This window comes from Numida meleagris, chromosome 4, assembly GCF_002078875.1.
Source record: "Numida meleagris isolate 19003 breed g44 Domestic line chromosome 4, NumMel1.0, whole genome shotgun sequence".
Classification (NCBI taxonomy): domain Eukaryota; kingdom Metazoa; phylum Chordata; class Aves; order Galliformes; family Numididae; genus Numida; species Numida meleagris.
Genome location: NC_034412.1, coordinates 11917658 through 11936079, shown reverse-complemented (window position 1 = coordinate 11936079; position 18422 = coordinate 11917658). Strand labels below are relative to the sequence as shown.

Below are 18422 nucleotides of genomic sequence, written 5' to 3'. Positions count from 1 at the left end.
CCACTCGAGCCAGGCTTGTAGAACACCATTCCCAAATGCTAGTCACTAGGAAAGCCAACCCAGCCCAGCAGGACTGACGATTATGATCATATCGCATTTGCATGCTGAAAGAACAAAAATTAGAGCTGTGCCTAGAGAAACCATCATTAAGTACATATTGCATCATGAGGAAAGTATTTTAAAAACCATATTATAACAGGAATATTCCAGATGAAAAACCAATTAAAGACAGACTTATCTCTAGAATATGAAAACATATGATTTTTTCAGACCATAGCATCACAATTTAAAACTCATACAAATTACACATAATAATTACTGTCAGGAGCTATACATGCGACTGACTATTTGCCAAAAAATACCAAGCAGGTGTCATGGTCACTAAGAGCAAGAAGTCCAAAATTTGGACTTCCAACACACACTGAAACCCAGAACACAGGAGCCATATGGATGTGTTTAATGTGCAATGAGAAATAAACACAGAAAGAGTCTGCTTGCTATTCATTCTCTTTTCTGAGGGCATCTCAAGAGTACTTAGTGAAAAATATGTGGACTTAATGAATTACTTTGGTAACATCTGTCTGCTCCCCAAAAGCCTTGCTCCATGGGTAAATCCAGAGCAGAAGAGGTTTTACTGGCATGAAAGTGCAGCAGAATACATATGGAACAAATTCAAAAGATGGAAAAAATTACATTTCTCATGTACCATACAGATACAGTGCATGTACACACACAGATCAGTTTTGTGGTGCAATAAGTGTGCTTCAGAGAGAGAGGAATAAGAAATTTTATTTAAAATGCTTATGTTCTCTTCAGGATTATCAATCTGATGTGCCTTTGAAATGGCTTACATAGAACAAAGCATTTTCCTGATTCCAGATCAGTCAGTAAATCCAACTCCAAAGGTTATAACTGAAGTCCAACTTCACTCTGAAAAAGCAAGTGGAACTGGCATACTATTTTTCATACTTTAGGTAATAAGGAGTGCAGATACGACAGAATGACAAAAAAAAAAAATCTATGAAGAAAATGAAAGATGAGACAGTTCAAGATTACTGAGTTATCAATTACTGACTGACAGCTGAACTCCTAAAAGTCCCACTGGTGCATTTCTCTTTGTATGACAGTCACTATGGAGAGCTTGGATAATGTTGACTGCTTTTGAACACTTGCCCAGTTAAAACCCAATTCGGGAAATACAGGGAAGTCATCACGGCACACGTGTAAAAGCTGAAGTTACTTGTGATACTCAATGCAAAATGTGACCATGGTAGAATTCTATGGCTTTGTATGGGAACTTCACACAACTCTTCTGAACTATCAAAATTAAAATATCACAGATTTTTTTTAAATTGTAATTTTCAAATGAATTATGTAATAATGTGCAAGCTTCAGTCAGCATCATGCTGCAACTTTATATAACTCTTAACCTCTCTTCCTGATTATAACAGACTTAAAATCAGATGTGCATGAAAGATATTTTGACAAATTTATGTTGACTGCAACATTTGCAGTCTTGATTTCCATTAATTCTGCAAGATGCTGTTCTCCTCCTACTCCAATATAAAACAAGTAACATGCCATTGCTTATCTACTTGAAAATAAATACGGTTCAGCCTTGGAAAACTGAAAGATTAGCAGCAGGTGCCATGAAATGCAATTCTCAGAAGTTTGCATGATGAAACATTTTACTTTGTCAGACCTTTTGCCATATAGTTATTTTCACCATCTGAATATCAATATACAAGATTAAACTTCTTAATAATAATCTTCATATTATCTGTGCTTTACAAACTGATCCAGTCTCCATTTTTCCAGGTTGAAAGCTTATTCTTAGCTTCACACACATCCTTATTGTCACTGAATTACTGTGGCCTGATAATGTTTAATGATACGGCTATCCTGGTGACAGGTCTCAAGACCACCTGTTGCTGACAGACCCAGCTATATTTCAAAGACAGCAGAAGCATTAAGAATGCAAGAGCAGTAGCTGTGCAGTTGGAAACATCACCTGTTCTGCAGGCGTGCGGTGTGGCAAGGGCAGTCCAAGCCTGTGGCGTTATTCACACACTGCTCAGGAGCCTGCTGGCCCCAGATAGCTCTGAAAAAAACTCACTATCCAATGATAATAGATTAAAAATAATACAGAGCTCCATTTCATCCATTTGAACATCTTGTCACATAGCCGTTGCAAATGGAATTTTTTTTTCACTTTAGTTTTTTTTTTCTATGACTGAGGTTGGTTTTCTAGCTATTGGTGTTGTTTGAACAAACATAATAAGACCAAACAAACGACAAATTAGCTTCCCCTAAGCTGTGATAGATCCCCTTCTGCAGCAACTGAGAGGATGAAGCAGGATCTGCTAATGGAGATGAAAACCCACCGAGCTTTTTACATTTGTGTCAGAAAGGATAATAGTTTCCTTAGCATTACTGCAGTCTTAAACACTAGAAAGAAAATTGGATTCCTGAATATGCATGTAAATTAAAGTCATCAAAACAAAATAGCTGATAAACAGAAGTTAAGCTTGAGAAATTCAATTTCTATTGGAGGTCTTTGATATTAAAAAATATGTTAATTTACAGTGTTGGGTTTTTTTGGTAGTGAGGATGAAAATACATTTTGAGCAGTCCCCAAAAACCATTAGCTCTTGAAAAACAAAGTTTCATACAAAGCATATTTTCTCACACCTAAACAACAGTCCTTTTGCCAACTCTGCAATAGTTTCTCGATGGGTAGGGCTGAAGACACTATTTTTTGGATGCAGCACTCTAGAACTGCATTGATCCAACAGTGAGCAGAATCCAATCAAACATATAAAGACAGATTTAAAGACACTTTCAAGATACATTAATTGTTTTGCACAGACAGCTAATAAGCAGCTAATACTAGTCAGTGAATAATTGCTAGCAATATCTTCAGCAATTAGAAAGACTGCCCATAAGCCAAATGATATACTCTGATATTTTTCACACTACCATTTCACTTCAAAAACAAAAACAACACTAAAACATTAGCTTTAAGATCTGTCAATTGCCACACTTGAAAAGCTGGAAGGCCTGTACTAGAACACCCTCAAAGCACACATTTCTCTCTCAGTAAGCTGCCATGACCAAGAGTGGCTGGATGAGGCACCCAGGATTCCAACTGGAATTTCATAGGGCAGGCAGGGTAAATGTAAGGCTTTCAGAGGAAGGCAGCCACACTGCACATGCCAGGCATGGAGTCTAGGCACACATGGGAAGCCTGACGTTTTCACACATCAGAATTTCTCTGCATGTAGCAATCAACTGAATAACACATTTTCAATAAGCTGTTTCTACACACTGAGCAGTTTCTCAGCATGAGCACTGCAGGAATATCTGGGATTTCCAGCAGACAGTAGCCTCGAGGAAGCTCAGCACAGCAGCTCCCCTTGGACTGCCAGGCTTCCAGAAATACCAGACAAACAGTGAATCAGCCCAGACAAAAAACAGCAGCCTGAGGAGTGTTCAAGGAAAGATCAATGTGTGTGCATCTAGAAGCGAGATTGAAAGTGCTGACAGTTCTCCAAAGGAACTGCCCATTAGGCTACTTTTGTGTTTATCTCCTGCCTTGATCCATTTATGTATTTTTTATGCTTCTCTTACAAAGGACTTGGAAGCAGATGCTTACTCAGTTACACATCTCATGGATGAAGCTCCTTAAAAGATAATGTGACCCTTACATGTGTTATAGCCTACTAATTAGAATTATAATCCAAAAAATGAAAGCAGTGGGCTTAATTTCCGGATCATCAGAATGTTCACGACCATATAAGCAATTTGTCAGGGCGTATGTTCCAATCATCCCAAACAGCCTGACACAGCATAAACTAACTTTTCTGAAACTACGCCATTGTACGGAAAAGATTTTGAGAATCAATGAGGTACAAAAACACCAGAAAGGGAACAGAATTCACCTGGGAAGGTGGATTCAATTCCATGCTCCCAAGCTAATTATGGACTTTATTCAGAGAACACTTTTCTTTATGTGCTGTCCCTTTAAGCATACAGTCATGAGCCTGAGGCCAAGTAATGAAGAAATTGATTCCAATTTTGAAGATATGAATTATTGAGTGCTGCAGAAATATACATATGTCATGGTTTTATGATTTTTGGTTATTGGCGTTCCACATCATAACATCAGGTAGTGCACTGGGAGTTAAAGAGTTAACGCTCCAGTTCTATGGATCATCGATAGAAGAGAAGAACTACATGCCCCAGAGAACTTGTGTTGCTCTGTTTCCATTTTCCAGTCAGAGGGAAAGATAAAAAGTGTACGCAGATCACAAGACATCCCTTTTCGATCTTCCAGCTCATCCCAGCAGCATCTCTCTCCCTAGCCATCTCACCACCAGCATTAGAGTAAGGCCTTTCAGTTTTTTGGACACTCATTTTATTTGATTTATTAGCTTCAATTTTAATTACATTGTATTATATTGTGTTATCTTGCATTCCAATATCTTATTTAGTAAATTAGTTTGTTTCTTCTCAGATCGCTGCTGCTGTTTTGTTTTTAGCCCCATCTCCCTATCCTTTCCCCTTTTTCCCTTTCCTGGGGCACAGGTCGGTGGGTTCCCCTGCTCCATTAGTCACGGAACCGGGCCGAACCAGCCTGTAAACCACTGACAACATACAAAAACACACGAAAGCCAAAGCAACCTGTACATGCTTTAGAGCTTTGCAGAATAGTTAACTCTGTCATCATCTACCTTCTAGGTGGCATTTTACTACACCAAAAGGTGAGATGTAGTTTAAAGAAGAAAATATAACATTTATTTCCGCCTCTTAATTTTTCACATAATAATATCCTAAATTTAATCTGTGAGCCCATCTCTTAATATGGAAAATAATTACAAAAAATAATATTTATTGATATGGAAAATAAAAAAAATCCTTTTCTAATTTTCCTTCCTCTCATATAGAAAATAAATTGTATTGTAACATTAGTGTAAAATCAATCCTATTCCTTCTGGATGGCTTCCCACGCACTCCCAGCAACAGTCTGTAATGGATGATTCAAAGATCCCACAACACTTTACTTCAGACAATCCTTAGACTTCACCTAAAAAAAGTTTCTTAAGGGTCTGGAAATAACCAAATATCACCACCTGCCAGGACAGCAAACCTTTAGAATAACCCAGTGTAACCAAGAATAAAGAAAATTCAGTGAGAAACAAAACATTCCAGAAATATCTAGACAATCCAAGAATTTTGTTTTTTCTTTTCCTTGTTGTACCTCTTATTCTTTGTCCTCCACAAATTCATAACTTACACAGGCTGCAGTCATGAATTCTGACAGACAATTGCTGCTAGCAATCTAAAAGCACTCTGAATTTATTGCAGTTCAAAATTTTACACAGACATTAAAAAGTAGCTCTTCACCATTTTCACCATTAACCTCCCCACCAAACACAGCGGGGGGAAATAAAGTGTTTCAAAATTGCATATAGAAGTCCATGAAATCAAAGAAATTGTTGGGCTTTAAAAAAATAATAATAGAATTCCACTCATCTCTCTCCCATTCATTAGCAGTTCATCTAATTCAAATGAAGTTCCACTGAGCTGCCGCATGAATCACTATTTCTCAAATATACAATTCCCTAGATAGGTCTTCAATTGTTTTTTCTTTAAATGGCATCCTTCTGACTTGAGCTCATTCCATATTTAGCAATTAAAGGTCAGATACATAGCAAAAGTACATGTGTCTCACTTTGTTTTTACAGTCCCAGTACAATCCAGGTTCCCATGGACATCTCAAAAATTTATCTTGTAACTCACAATTCTACAAGCCTCCTGAGAAGATGCACAGGGTTAGGGGTGCAGGCATGGCATTATTTAAATTTCCTTAGAAAACAGAGTCAGACCGAACTACATTAGAGGGGCTGCGCAAAGGGGCTTCTATACCGGTGGCTGAGCTGTACTTGTTACAGTGCAAACGCACATTTCAGTTTAACAACTGGCATTTATGATTCTGAAAATACCATTAGCTACTATGGTGATGCAAATTGATTTCATAGCCATTCTGAAGCAAATGTTTAACTCCATAGGATTTTGTACATGACCGTAGGCATTTATTTATAATCTCTGCTCCAACAGCTATTTAAATAACTGTGCATGGTAATTTAGTAGCAAAAAGTAACAGAATCAACAAAGCTTGGTGGTTTTAAGTTTAAGTCCTTCTGGAATGCAATTAAGGTTGCCAGCTTTTTAGTCTTGAGAGTTCAGCGAGAGATGTCCAAAATGACATTGAATGACAGAATATAGTCAAAGATCTTTTTATTCCATACATGTTTTTTTTTTGTTTGTTTTTTTTTTTTTTAATGAGGAGTAGCTCCTCTGGTTTTCTCATACACCTGCATTTTATTGTCAGCATATAAAGGCATTTATTCAAATAGATCACATGAGCAATTTCTTATTCACATTGCATTTCATGAATATGTAATGCACACAGAAAATAAACACACAGCAGTTAGTGTATGCTTAGATGAAAAATCTATGAAAAAGTAAACCATTTCTCTTCACATTTTAATTGTACGTTCTCTCAATCTATGCAGTTTTAATGCCTCAGTGGCCATTTTTGAGAGCACAGAACAAGATAGCTTTTGAGAAATCTTTCAAGCCAGATTTTCTGCATCATTTACACCAGTCTTTGAATTTCCTTTTCCGCCTCTTTCTCTGAGGTCTTCCATTTTTTTTGTTTTATGCTTGCCCATCCACATGAGGAAAAGTGGGTAGCTCTTGTTCAGTAACTGCTATGAGGCTTTTTTTTAGTATGTCTTTGACTTAGCCTTCGCTTCTGAGGAAATACAATATATAATTCCTATTTAAAAACAGTATTTTGGAGAACTGCGGCTAGAAGTAAGATAAAACTTCCAAAAATAGTTTAGAAATAAAAAATTCCAGAGACTTTCAAAGAGACTCAGAATTCCAGATCCATTTGCAATACTTATTCAGAAGAGCTTAAAAATTCTGTGTGTTCTCAAAAATAATCTGCACCAAATAGTCACAGCCTTTTGAGTAAGTATGAGCACACTGACTACCTCTAGAGTCACGGGAAAGTACAAGAGGGAGCACAAAGTACTTGTATGGTACATTCTCACAGTGCAGGCAACTAGGTTTGGAGGCTGAAAGAACAGGGTGAAAGCAAAAATGATTTTGAAAACCAAGGACAGCACAGATGAACCCAAAAGGTATTTGTGAGTCTCTTTCCTGTCTACTCTATATGCATTACCACCTTTAGTTGCTTAAAAGTCTTCTGTTAATGCTACAGATGATGGTTTATTGTCTACTAGCTGATTACTGTTATCAGGCCCAATTTAGCGTATTACTTTTGACCTGAGAGGAACTAAATAGACAGGTTTGAGTTTATTGCAAACACTGGTTTCTTTCCCTATGGAATAACACATTTGAGATCAGCTGCAATACTCAATACAGGAGCTCTCTCGTTTACTGAAATGAGCCTGAAAAATAGATCATTTTCAGCAAAGTATCTTCAAAAATCTGGGAACAACTTAATGTGCTTGATTTATCTTACATAATTTAATCTTATCTCTTCTTCTTTTCCAGGAATGCATGTAGGCTGAAAATGCCATGTACATTTGGAAGTTTTTTAAAAAAAAGAGTGAGAGGGACTGAATTAGTAGGTTTAATATTTAGATTTGTATATTAATTCAAAGATTTTGAGGTTAATTTAGGCAAAAAAAATTCTCTTTGTATATACTCTCTATGTATATAGATGAAAATAAATACACCTACTACTCATGCTCTGTGATAACGATCTGCACTTATTAAATAGGAAGGCATGACGTCCTGTCTGGAGCAGAGACTGATCACACTGATGATTCTCTGTTCACTACATCAAACAGCAACTTTTGCTAGACAACCTTGCTGTAAAGCTTCTGGCCATCGCCAGTGAGAAGCTTGCAAGTTAGATCTAACGCAGATTAAAATCATTAATGATATTTATTTATACCTGTCTTGACAAAGGTAAAAAATACTTTGATCTAAGAAGATTTTGGAACTGGATCACCAAGATTTAAAAGAATAAAAGTATCGGGCAAAAAGATCTTCATCCAAAACCTTAATACGTACCAGCTAACCATCTAATCTTCAATGCAAACCTTTTAACCAATAGAGGAATAACTTCACATCCGACAAGATGTGTGTGCATCCGCTGATCTATGTGCACGTTCCAACTGTACAGCAAACATGGGAAAGAGGGTATAGATGCGCACCAAAAATACTATTTGATCAACACTAGAGCCAAAAGGCCAATAGGCACTTTCTACAGCTGCCTGAAGGGAGGCTGTTGTCAGCCTCTTCTCCCACGTAACTAGCGATAAGACTAGAGGGAATGGCCTCCAGCTGCACCAGGGGAGATTCAGGTTGGACATTAGGAAATACTTCTCCAAGAGAGTGGAGGAGTCACCAGCCCTGGAGGTGTTCAAGAAATGTTTTGAAGTTGTACTGAGGGACATGGTTTAGTGGGAAATGTTGGTGATAGGTGGACAGTTGGACTGGGTGATCTTAGAGGCCTTTTCCAACCTTGGTGATTCTATCATTCTAATATTAAGATTAGGACTTAACTATCCTTACTGGATTAATTTCTTTTTTTTTTCTCTATTATGCAAGAGAGATGGCCCCTGTACTGGGGACTAGATAGTGTTAAATTTATTCAGGAGTAATTACATCTCTGTACAGAAAATGCTAAGATATTGAGAGCTATTTAGATCCTGTTTTTCTATGGCATCCTAAGCTTCCTACATCCTTACTTATAATCAGGATGGTTCAATAAAAAGTAGCTCATAGGACAAAGTGAAGTGGAATACAGAACTCTGTTTTCTCCAGTCCCCAACAAAATTGATATATTCCTGGAAATATCATTCAGTTACAGCTTCAGTATAGACTACATACGTTTCCTGGGAAAGAATAGAAAAAGAAACAAATTATGCAAAAGCACGGTTTTAAAGGACATTTTTTTTTTACAGCAAGTGAACAAAACTTCAAAGTCAACTCAGAGTCTTAGTGTAAGATTAGCTCCCTCTGCCTTTTCAGAAATGACTGACATATTCTCTCATGTGACAGTCAGCTCTGTTTCGTACTATTGTTTCAGTTTCTGTCAGTTCAAACTGACAACTCGGCATCAGTTCATTCCATCAGAAAAGCTGATTAATTATTTTCAAATAGCCGCTTGTAATTTTTCTAAAAGTCTACATGCACAAAATCTGAGGGCAAACAACTGGAATAGTCTGTATTCTGCAAAGGCACTTCCATTCTCTGACCACAGCTTTCTGTTACTCTGTATGAGAACACTGTCCTAAGCTGACATGGAGAAGACAGAGCTAACTAAACTGCCACAGTAGACTCTTCCTGATGCCAACTCATATCTAAAAGCTGAGGAGAAAATACACGCCCAGTGACAGCTCTGAAATAAGTCAATGTGTGACAGTAATCAGTTCTGTTCTACCAAGTCAGGCTCCAGAAAAGGGAATAGGTATTTTCAGGCTATGTACCCACACTGTGAAGCTCTGAGAACAATGGCACAAAGTCACACACAGCCAGTTGCTCAGAAATAAAGAGTATGGACTTTCACAGGAGAGGAGAGCCAATGACCTAAATGAGGGCATTTCCAGTAATTGTGAGGAAATTCAAAAGATAAGAGCTGGCTATAAAAGGGTGAGAAGAATCAATAGAGCCTATGCCTCTACAAGACAGGTTAGCAGAGTTTTTGCAGGATCATAGAGCCAGACAATAAATAGCAACTAACAAAAAAAGAAGGAATCAGATCACAGGATGACAATCAGAAGGCTTCAAATTGACTGCTAGGATGTGATAAAAATCAAAGCAAGAACCAGCACATATGCAATCTCAGTGCTAACTGCTGGAGTAAGAGAAGTAAGAGACAGATGAGTGGCAGTGTCTATGATGGAAAAAAAAAATGTTTCAGAGCCATATTACATCAGGAACAAAGACTAAATATGTAGGAGAGAGTGAGCAACAAATATCCCCACCACTAATCAAGGAAAAACTTCTCTGTGACACAGCTCTTTCTCTGACAATTCACAAGAATGGGCAATCAGAAATTAGACTGGAAAAGGCCTTAAGAACTTCTGGAGTGCAAATATCACTGACAGAAAAATGGGCATTTCCTTTCTCCAGACTGCCCTTAGCTGGAAATCTGTCACATCCAGCAGCACTGAAGGAGCTGTTCTGCAACCCAGAAACAGGAATGTGAAATCTGTTGCCTATCAACTTAGAGCAGAATAGTAAAGAATGAAAAAGGGAAGAAGAAACAAAACAACAACAACAAAAAAAAAACAGACAAAAACAAAGGGAGTAAAAGTAGAAGGGAGACAACAGAAAAGATACAGAGAGAAAGGAATTTCATGTTGCGGGGGAAAAAGTGAGTAACAGAAAAGCAAAAGATGGGAGATGACATGAGATGGACAGAGGATCTGTAGGTATGTAATGTTTGAGCCTCTTCTCCAGAATTCAGGAAGAATTCAGATAAGTAAAGTATAAGATCAGTAGCTTTAATGCACCCTAAAGAGACACCTAGGCAGGGTTAGAGTGAACAGTAATAGAGGTAAACATCTGGGACAGAAAAAAAATACCTAAACAGAGACAGATAAAGAATAGGACAATGACAGTAAAGGAGGAGCAGACAAGCTACCAAAGGAGGAAGTGTGTGAGATTAGAAGGCAGGTGGCAATAGGATTGAATTTATCAGAAAGGCAGTGCTGTGACAAGGAAGAGAAAATAGGACACTTAGAATACAAAACCAGAGATCTGATGCATAGTCATGTAGTAGCAATTTAGAGAAGATGGATTAAATTAAAGTAACTGATCAAATGGAAGCTGATAGAAGATTTTAGGCACTACATGGGTAGGAAAATGATGCCTATTAGAGGAGAGCTGAAGGGAGACAAAGTCAACAGCATCGAGAGATGCAACAGATCAGGGAGTTTAAATGACCCCAAATCATGGGGAGTGTGTGGTGAGAGCCAAGGAGGAGAAAAGGGCATTCAAGACTGTTTCCAGAAAGAAGAGGTGCAAGAGCATTTGGAGGGTGAGAAAGGTAGGGCACAGCACTGCAGGGGCTGTTTCTGAGGAGCTAACGTTCAAAGCACTGAGCACAGTGAGTATATTGGTGTGTTCACAGGTAACATTTCATCCAGTTTCAGGAGTGAGCAGGGCTTGTGTTTCAGCAGGTAATGTCTCTGGTTTGCCTGGCTCTGGATTTCAGGACTTCCAAGTCATTCACTTGGAGCCCAGAAAGATTCCTCAGGTCTTTGTGCTGCCAGATGGGCTGGCAGCAGGCCACCATGCTTCCTTCAAGTGCTCCCCTAAGAGGCTCCACTGGCTCAGTTTTCTCAGCTTCTTCGCTTTACACTTAAAAGCCAGCACCTACCCAACACTTTGATTCCCATTTGCCCTTGGCTACCACAATGTAGTTATCATTTCTGCCATCCCCATTTGTCACTTCATGAGTCGACAAACTGACTGCTACAACAGCAGGGATAATCCACACCCTCAGCGCAGTCTTAAGAGGTGTTTAAAATTTAACACGAAACTTTCTCCTCTGGGTTAAGCAAAAGACACTCACAACAAACTCTTCAGGTAGCCTTTCTGAGGGATGAAAAACATTCGTTCTAGAGGAGTTGGATGATACCAAGCCCCTGTCTGCAAAGTCTGCTTCATTCTTGCAATATAAACTTGATCAGAGAACAAAAACTGATGAAATATATAAAATTATTCCCTCTGCATGCCCCTTCCAGATCTCACTAAGCTTCGTGACTACCAGCAACTAAAGGGAATAGCAAGGTGTAGACAAGATACAGGAACAAAGCATGTAAAGGACAGAAACACCAAGTCTCTATTGCAAAGGGAAAAAAATCACTGCCAAAGGGTGGCTTTGGCTGCTGTAGTCTCCTGCCCTCCCTCTCAGTCTCTGAATTCACTCAGCACATCTCTGAGCCCAGTGATGACTGAGGAGCCGGGCTCTCTGGACATCAGCTCAGCTTCCAGCAGCGTCTGTGGATATTAACAAGCCCTGGGGAAAGGTCTGCTCTGAACCCAGAACACGCTGTGTCTGCACCATGCCTCGCTGGGGCTCTGATGCTGTTAATCTTCACCCCTTCAGAATTTTATGATGAGAAACCAATTCTAATAGTTGTATGGCACAGGTTCCCAGACGTGGGTGTGCAGACACGACAAAGCTGAGGCGCAAAACATTCAGCACTGTCTCAGAGGGAAGAAAGAAAAAAAAACCCGCTGCAAGCAGAACTAAACGAAGCAGCCTGAAAGAGCGCAAAGCCAGGCTGCGACGTAGTGACCCCAGCAGACTCCTTCTCTAAGTTCTCGAGCGTCACATCTCAGACGCAGACGGGCAGCACCCGCCACGTGAATCACATGGGTACGGGGCTGGGGCAGCACGACGCACAGCGGAGCGCAGGGAGCCAGCACCTCGCGGCCGGTCCTGGCTGCCACAGCACCAGCGGAGCGCGGAACCGCGAGCCCCGCACGACCCGGGACAGAGACAGCGGGACCGGCCGCCCGCAGCCCCGGCCATGTTCCGCCCGGCCACTCGCCGCCACCCGGCGCTTCGCAGGTGGGGAAAGCCGCGGGTTCGGCGTTCGCTGCCCGAGGGAGGTGTGAGGGCGGGAGGGGAGCGGCGGGGCGGGCAGGGGAGGAGTGAGGCGGGGGGCCGGGCGGCTAGGCGCCGCAGAGCGCCGGGCCGCGCTCCCGCCGCCCCGACTCCGCCGGAGCGGAGGGTCCCCCCGCCGCCGGGGTCTCGCCATGGCCGGCCGCCCCCCACCCAGGTAGGGCCCCACTCTCCGCCCCTCCCCGCGCACCGCCGCCGCCTGAGGGGAGTAACGGCCCCGTGCGCGCCGCGCCCCGCTGCGTAACGGCTGCGGGCGGCGCGGTGAGGAGCGGAGCGGAGCTGTGCGCCCGCCGGTCCCCGTCGCCTGCCCGGTGAGTAACGGCTGCGGGTGCCCCCCGCTGAGGCGTCCCCGGAGTCCCTTACCTCGCACGGGAAGCAGCGAGGGAGCGGCAGCGCTGTTCCACCACGGTACCGGGCGGGCGGCGGAAGAGACGCGCGGTGCCGGCCCGAGCGGCGCCTCTCTCCCGCGGGCACGGCCGGCGCTGGGCGCCGAGAGAAGCAGCGGCAGTGGGCTCCGAGGGGCCGCGGCCGCGCTGGTGCCTGCCTGGAGGTGCGCAGCCGCCATGCCTCTCTGCCGCGCGGATAGCAGAAATTAAAGTGAAAAAAAAAAAACAGCCGAGGATTTGGTGCTTTCTTTTCCTGTAACAGCCGATTTTCCTGCTCTAGCGGTGAGTTAATCTGTGCTTAATAAAATACTTTCGGGATATTGTGCTTCTATGCGCGTACAGCCCCTAGTAGATCAGATTCTCCCAGTGACAGAAGACCCCGCGGTCACTGTGCTGCCGCTACCCGAGCTTCACCAAACCGCGTTTACAGCATTTATGCAAAACTGATCCGAGCAAAACTTCCTGCAAGAAGGAAATTGATGCTGAGAGAGGAGCAGCCTGTTGGAGGTGTGCAGTGCAGTTAGGTGTTATCTCTGACAGTCATAGCTAAATTGCATTGTGGTGATAGCAGGCAGGTAAAAGTGTTGTAGAAATTGTACCATCTTATACTACAGACTGCACTGGAGATTAAAAAGTATACGCTGCAAGTAATTACAGCTGGGTTTGTTTGGATTGCGTGGTGTCCTGAAGAGAGTGAGCAAAAAATATTAGGAAAAAGTTTGAAGAAAACACAGTCTTAAAGAGGAAGGTGGTGAAACAATACAGAGCTGCCTGAATATTCAAGCAGGGCTTGGTTGGACACATTTATGAGTGATAATTGCTTGCATGACAAATTGCTTTTATTTCCTTACAAGAAGAGTAAAACCTTTACAGCAGCATCTGGAGGAGAGCTAACTTAATTGGTTTTCAGATCAATAGTTATTTACAGACTAAAGCTTAACATTGCTGTTGTACTTGAGTCTGAATTGCCTGACCTGGGAATAGCCCTCACCCTCGACATTTCAGGATGAAGTTAGAATATATATATTTTTAAATCATGGCTAGTAGTTCTTATGTGCAACTTCCACACACTGAATACCACGTGGATTTCACAAACTATGGTGTTTTTCTTGAAAGCCAAAGACAAGGAGACTCAGACTGAAGATCTCTGTGTCCTTAAACACAATCTGATCTGCCATCCTTCATCCTATACAGAGAAAAATTAGTAAGCCACAACACTGACCCTAGTAACCCGGGTAAGGATAAAACAGATATTCCAAAGAGAGAGTAAGATATTGAGTCAGACAGCATACTGCTTTCCGTGCTTGTGGTCTTGCTTTAATTGTTAAACACTTGTCTCCTCAGAGTGATACAGCCATATATCTTCTGACCCCACACAACTGTTGCTAAGCTTTTTACCACAGTACAGAACATCTCTTGAGAAGCTGGTCCTGCTCTAGAGCTCTGCCATCTGGTCAGCACTTTGCCCTCGCTAGGCCTGTTACCTGGAAAACACCATCTATTTCTGTAGCAAGTCCTAGAGCTAGCTTGCTCCTGTGAACAACGTACCTCTTTCTTAGCAAGCCATAATGCTTCCTCCTGCATCCTAAGTCAGCCTTCCCTCCTACTACAACTAGAGGCCGCTTCTTCATCCCTTTTATCTCCAGCAGCTGGTATGTTGACAGCTGCTCATTATTTGTTAATCAAGGTAACCCTCTCTTTGCTGAACTATGTAAGGTTTATACTTTCTGTCTGTGAATAAAATTTGATGACTGGAGTAATGATAATTCCTTCAGTCTATTCCTGAAGTATTCACCAGGAAGCCTTTGGGGGAAAAAAAGCACACTGGGAAGCTTTGGGCAGATAATTTCTCTTCATAAATCTTTAGCTCATCATACTCCACCCAACTCTTCTGAAATATTTGAGTTACTTTAATGGGAAACTAATTACAGCAGCTGTCAAGAAGCACGAACAGCAAACATCGATGTTGGGAAGGTAGCTGTATAAACCTTACTAAAGAAAGGAGTCTTCACTACTGAACTGTTATGAAACAAATAGTTTTTCACTTCTTCCCTGCAGAATCACTTTGGACATTGGTTTGTTTCTGTGGCTATACTACAGCTGATCTTAATCACATACACCCAGCTTCCTAATGAAGGACCCAAGCTCTGCCTTTCTTGCTGAATTTCCCATCATGCACTGTGATCACTCCTTGAGTTCAGTGTAAATTTGAGGTGCATATTAATTCCTGTTCTATACCTTCCCTTGCTTTGGCATTCATGGCTGAAGGAGAAAACATGCAACTATCTGGGTGCCTGCAGCTGCTGTGGAGCATAGCAGAGCAAGGTGAATGCCTTTGGGCATTCACTGCTGAATTACTTTCCAGCAGTAGCTCTTGGGGTGAATGCTTACCCTAGGGACCAGATGAACAGCTGCATGGGATTGCATAGAACTGGTAGCTGTCACTTTTTCTTCAAGCAGCTAAAAGACATTTTTGACATTGCAGTTAAGAACCTGGAACCACGGTCTATAACGGTTTTTTTGTTGTTGATGTTGTGGTTGTGATGAAAGAACAAAACTGCATTAAGCCCTTAAATCTACCAGCTTGCACTTTGCTTCTTCAGGAGAAAGGCAGGAATTAAAATACTTGGATTATTTACATATAAGCCAGAAACTACTCTGCTTCTGTGTCCTGTATAAACCACTGACTATCTGGAATGCTGTTGCACGGTTGCCTAAGGAGGTGCTATCACTCCAATCAGTAAAACTGCAGTTTCTCTGCTCAAGCTTCTAAAACTAATCCTATAGACATACACAATTTTTGGCCAAGCCTGTGTATCTGAAAATCATATTAGCTGACAAAGAAATATGAGTCTTCAGGCACTTGTCTTTTGGACAAGCACAGACCTCCAACTCATTTTTCTTCTGTGAAAACTGGAAAGAAAAGGAAGAATAAGAAGTGTTCTTCAACTGAGAATCAGAAGCAGCAATGCGGCTTAGAAGCAATGTTGGACTGAACAGTAATTCAAAAGAATTAAAATGAATTCCCACGCAATACAGATGAGAAATAGCAGGTTTTATACTTTAAACAGTGAAAAGACAAGACTAAAGTATGTCTGCTATTTCTTATATGCTCTCCATGTAGTACAGAAAGTTTTGTATCACCAACATGGAATGAAGTATCTTTCCTAGATGCCAGTAATGTTTGGTCTTGCAGAAAACTTCAGCACATAGAGCGCAGAGAATGGATAAGAAAAGCCTTTCTGATTTTATAGGTCCCTATTGGAAGCCAAGCACTTCTCACATTTGATCAGTGTGCTAGACCTGATCACAGATGCAGAGAGATATGTTAAAATATTCAAAGCTAAGAACAGATCCAAGAGCTGCAGTTGTATCAGAGGTTCCTTGTAGGCAGTAGGCGTGTGGCCCTCACTTATTTCGGTTGGTAACTTGCACAGTAGCACTGATGTCCCAGTCTTCAGCTGACAGCTGCTCCTGTAGTTCATCAAAGCAGCCTGGGTTTTGTATAGCAGACAGAACAGATTTGGTGGCTTTCTACTAAAATGGGAAAAGATACATTTAGGAATGGTTGAAATAAAACTTTGATCTTATAAGGAGACGAAATTGCAGGCAAAGTTATTAAGTCAACAGTAAAGGAACTAAGCTAGATCCAACAGTTTCTTTGAAAGAATTATTTAAGAATTTAAAAACAAACAAACAGCAACAAAACTGGAGCAGGACGTAAACCAACCGGAATCAGTGCTGGGAATTAATTTTGAACCATTGTCAGTGATAAGAGAAAAGTAAGGAAAGACTGAGCCACTCAGGGCGGTGGGTGGTGTTTGGTGGGACTGCATAGTTTGGGGAGCCATTCTCCACATTTCCACCTCTGTGAATAGTGGAGGAAGAAATATATTATGAATCTCATTTAAATAAAAGGGCAAATGTAGAAATCCTCTGAACAAGAGTGTAATGCCAGAAGTATTATTATCATAGTAACTGGATGTATTAGAGCAGTAAATAGTGTCACAAGTTGAATATTTGATGGCGATGCTTTTCATTTGCACATTGGCATATAGATTTTTCAGATGTTTTGATTTGAGTGGCCAGAAAATTTATCTAATGTGATCGTTTTGGAGATTCACCATCTTCTTACAGTGTCACCTTGTATTCTCAGTTTGCCTGTCAGTGACGGGAATTTTTGAAGTGACAGACTGCATTCTGTTTTCATGGGGAAATACTTTAACCAGTTCATTAACCTGGCTAACCTATGTTGTCAGAGAGACAACAATTCTCAGGGGGACATTTTCTTCAGTGAGGTCAAAAAGTTTGGCTAAAAGCAGAAGGAATTTAAAGTGTCCACGTTTTAAATTCTGTGGATGAGGAATCTGATCTCTTGAGGAGTGGGGCTGTGAGGGAGAGGTGGAAAAAAAACTTGCAGAACATTTATTAGTGGCAGTTTCATAGATGTCCATATTTTGTTCCTGTGCTGTCCATTTTGTATATGTTTTAGGCTGTGAGCTCTTTCCTGTGATGACGACAAGCACACTTACCAGGTTAGCAGGCTTTTGCCATTTTTTTCCTCAGCCCCCGGTTAATTACTTTATTCTTTCTGGTTAAATGTGATTTATAAGGCTAAACCCTTAGTAGGTATGAGGCAGAATTAGGCTGGTGGGAACCTTTATCTGCACTGTGGATAATGAAACCCAGCACTAAAACCCGCTTCAAGTCACTGCCTGATGCAGCTGTCATTCCTCATCTACTTGAACATACGAACATCAGAAATTAGAGCACCCACTGAAAAGCTGTATTTTAAACCATGATTGGCACCTAAGCCGACAGAAGTGAGAACAATAAGTCCCATATTGAGACAACACAGTGCCTTGTGGGCCAGAGGTGCTGCAGAGCCGGAGCAGGCTGGGAGGAGAGGCTGGGAGCTCAGTCAGGTGAGGATACTGGTCTGGGATCACAGGGATGCTGGCACCGGTCCCTTCAGTTAGCAGTGTTCTGTATTAAACATTTATCTAAGCTCGTTCTGGAGTGCTGCATCTGCCTCTCAGAGCCAGTATTTCATTATCTGACAGTGGGGATACAGCTTCAGCATGAAGGATCAGGAATGCAAGCAATAATTTTGAACTGAGTGTTCAAACTGCATGTTTTGAACATGCACCCAGAAGTGGCACAGAAGGGAATCGAGTTAAAATGTTTTATACAACAGAATAATAGCATTAGTTACCAGCTTACTGGATGAAATACAGTGGCAGTTCCCCTTGTTTCCATGCTCTGGACACTGGGCTGCACTCCCCAGGAGCCAGTGTACTCCCCTACCTGTGCGCCTGCCCAACACCTGCAAGGGCAATAGCACTGGA

At 41.4% G+C, this 18422-nt stretch overlaps 2 protein-coding genes across 13 annotated transcripts in view; one reads left to right on the top strand and one right to left on the bottom strand.

Moving 5' to 3' along the window:
• The window catches only part of LOC110397843 (translation initiation factor IF-2-like), an 80354-nt gene extending 67074 nt beyond the window's left edge, over nucleotides 1-13280 (bottom strand). For 3 of the 4 annotated variants that reach the window (XM_021394754.1, XM_021394753.1, XM_021394755.1), the window contains exon 1: nucleotides 13052-13280. In XM_021394754.1, coding sequence (XP_021250429.1) covers nucleotides 13052-13253 — 202 coding nt within the window. In that variant the 5' untranslated portion in view covers nucleotides 13254-13280. The remainder of the gene's footprint in view (nucleotides 1-13051) is intronic. The other variant, XR_002438006.1, reaches the window with a different exon arrangement.
• SPHKAP (SPHK1 interactor, AKAP domain containing) overlaps nucleotides 12279-18422 on the top strand; it is a 72037-nt gene continuing 65893 nt past the window's right edge. For 4 of the 9 annotated variants that reach the window (XR_002438005.1, XM_021394742.1, XM_021394741.1 and 1 more), the window contains exon 1: nucleotides 12280-12634. Coding sequence is in view for 7 of the 9 variants with exons in the window: in XM_021394742.1 (XP_021250417.1) it covers nucleotides 12594-12634 (41 nt within the window). In the remaining 2 variants the exon portion in view is untranslated. Of the gene's footprint in view, nucleotides 12635-12730; nucleotides 12846-13241; nucleotides 13357-18422 lie in introns of those variants that run through there. The other 5 variants (XM_021394746.1, XM_021394752.1, XM_021394745.1 and 2 more) reach the window with 5 other exon arrangements.